Raw genomic sequence first — 8,865 nt, forward strand, 5'->3', positions numbered from 1 at the left:
CACAGGTTGAAGCCTTTTTTTCTCCTGTTGCCATGATGAATCATGTTATCTGCGTTTTATCTCCCTCATAGCTCATAGCTCATGCAAGTGCTTTCTTTACTAAGGGTTAACTTTACCCAGAGTTGATTGAACTAACTGTTGTCATCTGTTCTGAAACCGAAATCTCAAGAGTTTGACAGCTCAGAGTTCGTCAACCCATAGTTCAGGTTTAAACTCAGAGTTTGTTAAACCTGCTTTCTGACCAGGGCCCAGGTTTGAACCTCTCTCTCGCACAGTTTGTGTGTGTATTCTGAATAACAGTCACTAGGAGCAGTGTGTGTGTGTTCACTATATAACCCACACAGGCAGGGCGGTGCTACCCTGCAGTGGAGCTCGAGTGTCCGAGAGATCTAGAAGCAGCAGCTGAACAAAGAGAGAGAAAAAATAGGAAGAGGTGGAAGACTGATCTTTCGTTTTCTGCCTGTGATTAAAAGGTACAGTCTCTTCGGTTGTGTTTTTCAACGAGGCAGAGTGTGCTATCATTAGAGAATGTTGATAATTGCTGTCTGTTTGTATCTGAGACCGGATGTCCATTCTCCGTACAGTAGATGAGTCAGTAGTTTCTGTTTGTAGCTGTGACGAAGGAAAGGCAAGACAGCATTACGTAGACACTGTGAGATCAGATTCCTGCACACTGTTATTCTTATTTATCGAAAAGACCATTGGAGTTTGCTCATGGACTGTTTTTTTTGCCAGTTTGGGTAAATTACTATTTTTCTTTTGGCCTGAGGTGATCTTTGGCTGCGGATCTGCCCTGACGTACTGTATCATATCATGTATCATGTTGGTTGTCATTCTGACCAATTTAAAATCTATGCAGAGTGCCCATCTCCATTACCCTCCATTTCAATGCAGGGTCCCGTGTTTATCACGGTTATCACTTTATTATTATTATTATTATTATACTTTATTACTGTATTCTCAACATAGCTCATTCTAATATTTCTGCTAATGTACATTGACTGCATTTTAGTTACACTGTGTATACAATCCGCATATTCATTTATATACTAGATTCTTGACATGGCTCACTCGAATATACTAAGAATAATATGTACAGCAGTAGATATATCCTGTGTAAATTCATCCTGTGTATATACTGTACGTATAGACTGCATTTGGATTACTGTTACAGTGCTTAATACCCTGTCAGCAGACAGGGTATTAAGTGAGCATTTCTGGGGCTGACTGGGTGCAATGGACCGGTACATTTTGATAAACTGGAATGGAGCACTGATAATGCTGGATTGGGATTTATAAAGAACTTTTTCTAAGCACTCAAAGCAGGGCTGAGGGTGTCACACGGCATCATATTTGTGAAATTTTCACTGTTGGGCATAAAAGACTGTAAAAACACCAGGAAATCAGCTCCAAGTGATTTTAAGAAATCTGTTCCCAAGTATTCCCATGCATAATAGAGACACTTTATCGTATGCAAGGTTTGAAATGATTATGTTTCAGTAAAACATTATATCCATTTGGGCTTTTAGCAGTCTACAAATGATTTGTAATTATGTTCCCGGCCCCCCGACCATCTGCTCAAGAAAAAAATGATGATCCCTGGTGTAAGTGGTGTGCTGCTCTCCTGTTTTTCATCTCTATTACCGTGAGAACTGTACACATGAAAACAAATGCTTGATGTCAGCTTGCCTGTGTTTTCAGACCAGTGCAGGTAGTCCGTGCAAATGAAATGAGGAGAGGGAGCCACTTTAGACTATACAATATGAAAGTGACATGTCGTTTTCTTGGAAGTATCCTTTGTAGGCTTTTTGAGTGGGATTCAATGGGCAAAAACACATCACAGTGGTCTTCAGCGCAAACATGTAATAAAAGGCATCTGAGAAGTAAATTAATTCACAAACATTCATATATTTTTATAAATATTTGAAATGACTGTGTTCATGAATTTGATGATATAATTGTCAAGCCCATTCAAAAGATTAGGGGACAGGACCTGAAAGTAGAATGACATCACTTGCACATCGTATTGAGATACTCCACAGTTTTCCTGATCTAGACAGGGAGATAAAACAAAGGATGTAAGATAGTATAGGAGGCCAGTTTACAGTGTAATTATTATTTTTCTGGGAGAGGGGAAGGGGTGCTGCATAGACATTTTCAGTAGGTGGGTAGGGTGGATGAGTTTGGGGCGTGGTACTATGTCTTTTGCTCTGCATCTCAATGGGCATCTGAGTCTTTACATACAGTACCGTGTCACTGGTACTCAGGGTGCGCCTCAGTAGTCTAAATTGGTTTCATTTCATCTGCAATGGAACATGAGGAAAGGACACCACTTTGAGATGCAATCTAGTTGTGTAAAGCCATGGTATTATACATCACTGTCCCCACTTTACTCCTCAACCATATGTCCAACTCCTACATCCCATTCCCTTCCCCATACACCCACAATCTATTCACTACATAGAATGTGCAGTGTACCATACTTGTAGAAGAATGGCTGCACAGTGTTTTCCTGTGAGAATCTCTATCCAGTGAGATCTCCCAGGGCCTAACTCAAAGCCATCTATTCAAAGGACTATGCACAAACTGATCCCAACATAAAAGTTGCCCAGTGCTGGGTACCTAGGCAACCGCTCGCTGTGTGCTCTGTGCCAGGGGCATCCGCAAAGAAGTGGCATACATTCACTGTAGAGGTTTGTATGTGAGAGAGATGAAACCGTACTATTACCTTACTCCAATGCTGATCTGCACACTCATGAGCGATAACAACATAGCTGGACGACTCGCATAATGACAAAATTGTTGTGAAAATATGGAGAGATACAGTACACCATAGCCAAATACATTTAAACTCAGTTTTTCACAATTCTTGACATTTAATCCTCATAAAAATACCCTGTCTTATGTCAGTTAGGATCACCACTTTATTTTAAGAATGTGAAATGTCAGAATAATAGTAGAGAATTATTTATTTCAGCTTTTATTTCTTTCATCACATTCCCAGTGGGTCAGAAGTTCACATACTCTCAATTAGTATTTGGTAGCATTGCATTTGAATTGTTTAACTTTGGTCAAACGTTTCAGGTAGCCTTCCACAAGCTTCCCACAATAAGTTGGGTGAATTTTGGCCCATTCCTCCTGACAGAGCTGATGTAACTGAGTCAGGTTTGTAGGCCTCCTTGCTCGCACATGCTTTTTCAGTTCTGCCCAAAAATATTCTATAGAATTGAGGTCAGGGCTTAAGCCATTTTGCCACAACTTTGGAAGTATGCTTGGGGTCATTGTCCATTTGGAAGATCCATTTGCGACCAAGCTTTAACTTCCTGACTGATGTCGCGAGATGTTGCTTCAATATATCCACATAATTGTCCCTTCCTCATGATGCCATCTACTTTGTGAAGTGCACCAGTCTTTCCTGCAGCAAAGCACCCCCACAACATGATGCTGCCACCCCCGTGCTTCACGGTTGGGATGGGTTTCTTTGGCTTGCAAGCCTCCCCCTTTTTCCTACAAACATAACAATGGTCATTATGGCCAAACAGTTCGATTTTTGTTTCATCAGACCAGAGGACATTTCTCCAAAAAGTACGATCTTTGTCCCCATGTGCAGTTGCAAACCGTATTCTGGCTTTTTTATGCCGGTTTTGGCGCAGTGGCTTCTTCCTTGCTGAGCGGCCTTTCAGGTTATGTCGATTTCAGACTCGTTTTACTGTGGATTCCTCCAGCATCTTCACAAGGTCCCTTGCTGTTGTTCTGTGATTGATTTGCACTTTTCGCACCAAGGTACGTTAATCTCTAGGAGACGTAACTCGTCTCCTTCCTGAGTGGCATGACGGCTGCGTGGTCCCATGGTGTTTATACTTGCATACTATTGTTTGTACAGATGAATGTGGTACCTTCAGGCATTTGGAAATTGCTCCCAAAGATGAATCAGACTTGTGGAGGTCTACAATTTTTTTCTTCTTCGGTCTTGGCTGATTTTCCCATGATGTCAAGCAAAGAGGCACTGAGTTTGAAGGTGAGACGTGAACTACATCCACAGGTACACTTCCAATTGACTCAAATGATGTCAATTAGCCTATCAGAAGCTTCTAAAGCCACAATATAGTTTTCTGAAAATTTCCAAGCTGTTTAAAGGCACAGTCAACAGAGTGTATGTAAACTTCTGACCAACTGTAATTGTGATACAGTAAATTATAAGTGAAATAATATGTAAACAATTGTTGGAAAAATTACTTCTGTCTTGCACAAAGTAGATGTCCTAACCGACTTGCCAAACCTATAGTTTGTTAACAAGAAATTTGCGGAGTGGGTGAAAAACAAGTTTTAATGACTCCAACCTAAGTGTATGTGAACTTCCGACTTCAACTGTATGTCTCTTTATAAAAAGATGTTCTGAGTTTTTGACACAAATCAACTCTACTACTTGTCCTGGTCTTGTCTTGATTTATGTCCGGTAATATGTTCAAGTGCAGCAAAGCGAGATCTAGAAACCAGAGCAGCATTGTAAATTCTTATTTACAATGACGGCCTGCCCCGGCTAGACCTGGACGACGCTGGGCCAATTGTGCGACGCCCTATGGGACACCCAATCAAGGCCAGATGTGATTCAGCCAGGAATCAAACCAGGGACTTTAATGATGCCTCTTGCACTGAGATGCAGTGCCTTAGACCGCTGCACCACTTAGGATCCCTACAGAACGAACATCAACAACATGCATGCCAGTCTTTCTAAATTGAGGGCTGATGAGATTAACTGTATCTCTTCTAGTTTTATGAGAAATATTACTGTTGTCTGCATAATCAAATAACATTCAGCTCAAACACACATACATTTCCCACAAGACATGCCATCAAGGTCTCATCACCGTCCCCAAGTCCAAAACTAAGTCACGGCAACGCACAGTAAAATGACCTTTAAAAAACGGATTAAACAACATCTCATGGAACGGCGGACACTGTGAGGAGACAAACACACACACACACATAGTTTTAGTTGTGTTGATTGTATTATTTTGTTTTGTTTGTATTTTAAATGTGACTATCAGTGTTTTGTTACTTGTCAGGTTTGTTTTATTTTTTTTGTGGACCCCAGGAATAGTATCAAAATATTACATTATAGTCTTCAATAATGACCCAAAATGATACGGCTGAGACCTAGTACCTTTTACATGTCAACCTAAATCAAACTGGCTTTATACAAAATAGACAAACTCTATATAATAATTACTATAGACATAGAAAAGATCTCTCTAGTAAGCCTCAATGCGGAAAAAGCATGACTCTAAACTGGGACTTCTTTATGCCAAATGTGGCTTTAACGAATCAAGTAGAATCATCCTAACTCTATACTGCAAATCTCATGCTAAAGTGGAAGTAAATGGACAACTATCAAATAAACATAGAAAGGAGAGCAAGACAAGGTTGCCTACTATCCCCACTCCTCATTTCCCTCTACATCGAACCCCTTGCCCAATCCACAAAACAAAATGGACATTAGGGGTGAACAGAACACAAAAAAACTGTATCATATGAAATTTTATTAGTCACATGCGCCGAATACAACAGGTGTAGACCTTACAGTGAAATGCTTACTTACGAGCCCCTAACCAACAATGCAGTTAAAAAAATATATGTATAAGAATAACAAATAAGTGTGTGTGTGTGTATTTCCCTGTCATGCAGACACTGCCTCCACAGCCACCCCACCAACTCCAGTCATGGCCAGGAATCTACTGAAGAACCCAGCTGGGGAAGGTATAAGAACACATCTGTCTGTCTGTCTGTAGGGATAGATGAAAGCACATTTCCAATAGGCATTCTCCATAGTGCTTTCAGAGGAGTGAATCTCATTTGACTGTTGAGATGGTGTCGGCAGAGAGTGACTCAACACTTTCCTCCCAGAGCAGATGGAATTCTGGGAGCTGACAGAGAATGGCGGAAGCCAATGGCAGGTGGAAGAGATGCCGGGAGACTGTGGCTACAACTTCGGTGATGATGGAGTGACCAAATACTTCAGCACCTCCTTTGAGTGAGTAGCTGAACATGGTCACAAAATGGGGCCTGTGTATAGACTGCTGTCCAATTCACAATCCTCCTCTCTGATGTGTGCCATCGTTCATGGTTAAAAAAGGATTGGAGTAGTGCAGGAAATATGGTGGAACCTCCCTTACACCAATCAGTGCTTTTAAAACCATTGTGGGGTGTGTCTCTCTGTGTGTTAGGCTGTGTCTGAAGAGGCAGGTGGTTGACCTAGTGGCAGAGGGCTACGCTCCTGATGACCTCGCTGCCCAGCCAGCTGTCAGTGTGGAAGACTGGTGAGACATAATGCAAACAGACATCCACATATCGTTTAGGACAGCCGTTTCAGTTCAGCTAACACCAGCAAGAAATGTGTGTGTGTGTGTGTGTATATGTAGGTACAGTGGGAGGACAGACTGTGGGTGCACCTACCAGTTGACAGTGTCTCTGTTGGATGAGAATGAGGAAATTCTTCAAGAATTTAAACCAGAATCAGTCACCCTGGACCCAGATTGTGATGACTGCTCCTGGAAACAGGTATCGTGGGAAAGCTCAAAATAGCATAATACGATCACTTCTCGTCACATCCATTTCTCATTTTTGTCTTATTTCCAGGTGAACCACACTTTCAATGATTACGGTCCTGGCCTGCGCTTCATCTCATTTGAACATGGAGGACAGGACACCAAGTACTGGGACGGCTGGTTTGGAGTTCGAGTCACTGGGAGCTCTGTTATTGTAGAGACCTGAGAGGGGAAGAGGGTGGCAGGTATGGACAGGAGGAGAGAGGGAAATTGAGGACAAAAAGGAGGATTTTAGAGGACCAGCAATGCCCTGTGCACCATCCTTACATAGCAGTAAATACAAAGTCAAGCATAAAAATGTATGCCTAAGATACAGTAGTATCCACTCAATAGCTGCTTCAGAAACGTATGGCATGAGCAAGACCTGCAAGCTTGGACCCTTAGTGCTCAATAACACTGTGGAAACCATTATAGTATACAGATGAACTGTTCTCCCAGTGTAGCTTTATAAACAGTTATGAATGAGTTATAAATGACTAACACTAAATGAGATTGAGTGAGGGTCTACTAACTGCTACCTATGGACAGATGGTTTGTTCTGGTGGATTATTTTTTCTAGGTTAAGTGGTGTGTAAGGGTTCATTGCAGAGTGATCATACATACAGAGGTTGTAACCAATGATTAGAATGGCTGTAACACCTCAGATTAGGAGTGTAACATATGCATTATTTTGATCCAAACTGTATCAAAATCACACTAACCAGGTTCACTTTTCAGGTTATTCACAATGCAAATGAGAGCCAAATAAAGTATATCAATCAAGGATTTGCCTAGTCTGTTCCTGTATTACATTTAACTTAATATCCATGTAGGTAAATCATAAAGCCGTCATAGCATGTCTTAATTTGCCATAAGATGTACTTCCATTGTAAGAGGAGTTTTGCAATCTGATCTCTCCTTTCAGGATCAACACGCTCGCACAGTCTGTCTGTGGAACACATTGGTATGTATGCGTGTATCTCTGTCTCTACATGTATGTGTTTGCGTGACATGATGGAGTCATTATGGGAGAAGAGGCATTTCTAGAGCAATGTAAAGCTGTCATCATGAAGGGGCATAGGAGTGATGAGGGGTTGCAGAGAAAGGGGTGATAACTGATGCCACTGGCAGACACTACAGAGAAAGGGGTGATAACTGATGCCACTGGCAGACACTACAGAGAAAGGGGTGATAACTGATGCCACTGGCAGACACTACAGAGAAAGGGGTGATAACTGATGCCACTGGCAGACACTACAGAGAAAGGGGTGATAACTGATGCCACTGGCAGACACTACAGAGAAAGGGGTGATAACTGATGCCACTGGCAGACACTACAGAGAAAGGGGTGATAACTGATGCCACTGGCAGACTACAGAGAAAGGGGTGATAACTGATGCCACTGGCAGACACTACAGAGAAAGGGGTGATAACTGATGCCACTGGCAGACACTACAGAGAAAGGGGTGATAACTGATGCCACTGGCAGACACTACAGAGAAAGGGGTGATAACTGATGCCACTGGCAGACACTACAGAGAAAGGGGTGATAACTGATGCCACTGGCAGACACTACAGAGAAAGGGGTGATAACTGATGCCACTGGCAGACACTACAGAGAAAGGGGTGATAACTGATGCCACTGGCAGACACTACAGAGAAAGGGGTGATAACTGATGCCACTGGCAGACACTACAGAGAAAGGGGTGATAACTGATGCCACTGGCAGACACTACAGAGAAAGGGGTGATAACTGATGCCACTGGCAGACACTACAGAGAAAGGGGTGATAACTGATGCCACTGGCAGACACTACAGAGAAAGAAAGCTTATTCTCATAAAACATGTCAGAATAATAGTTGTGTTTTATTTCTTTCATCACATTCCCAGTGGGTCAGAAGTTTACATACACTCAATTAGTATTTGGTAGCATTGCCTTTAAATTCTTTAACTTGGGTGAAACGTTTCAGGTAGCCTTCCACAAGTTTCCCACAATAAATTGGTTGAATTCTGGCTCATTCCTCCTGACAGAGCTGGTGTAACTGAGTCAGTCAGGTTTGTAGGCCTCATTGCTCGCCTTTTCAGTTCTGCCCACAAATGTTCTATAGGATTGAGGTCAGGGCTTTTATGGCCACTCCAATACCTTGACTTTGTTGTCCTTAAGCCATTTTGCCACAACTTTGGAAGTTTGCTTGGGGTCATTGTCCATTTGGAAGACCCATTTGCGACCAAGCTTTAACTTCCTGACTGATGTCTTGAGATGTTGCTTCAATATATCCAA

General features: G+C 42.1%; 1 protein-coding gene across 1 annotated transcript; it reads left to right on the top strand.

Annotated features, from left to right (window-relative positions):
• The first annotated feature begins 335 nt into the window (after positions 1 to 335).
• Positions 336 to 7,368, top strand: fbxo2 (F-box protein 2). The gene is made up of 6 exons (XM_029676367.2): positions 336 to 473; positions 5,686 to 5,757; positions 5,905 to 6,031; positions 6,225 to 6,317; positions 6,420 to 6,558; positions 6,637 to 7,368. The coding sequence occupies exons 2-6, from the start codon at positions 5,721 to 5,723 to the stop codon at positions 6,769 to 6,771; spliced, it is 531 nt and encodes a 176-aa protein (XP_029532227.1). The 5' UTR covers positions 336 to 473; positions 5,686 to 5,720; the 3' UTR covers positions 6,772 to 7,368.
• The last annotated feature ends 1,497 nt before the right edge of the window (positions 7,369 to 8,865 follow it).

This window comes from Oncorhynchus nerka, linkage group LG2 (genome assembly GCF_034236695.1).
Source record: "Oncorhynchus nerka isolate Pitt River linkage group LG2, Oner_Uvic_2.0, whole genome shotgun sequence".
Lineage (NCBI taxonomy): Eukaryota > Metazoa > Chordata > Actinopteri > Salmoniformes > Salmonidae > Oncorhynchus > Oncorhynchus nerka.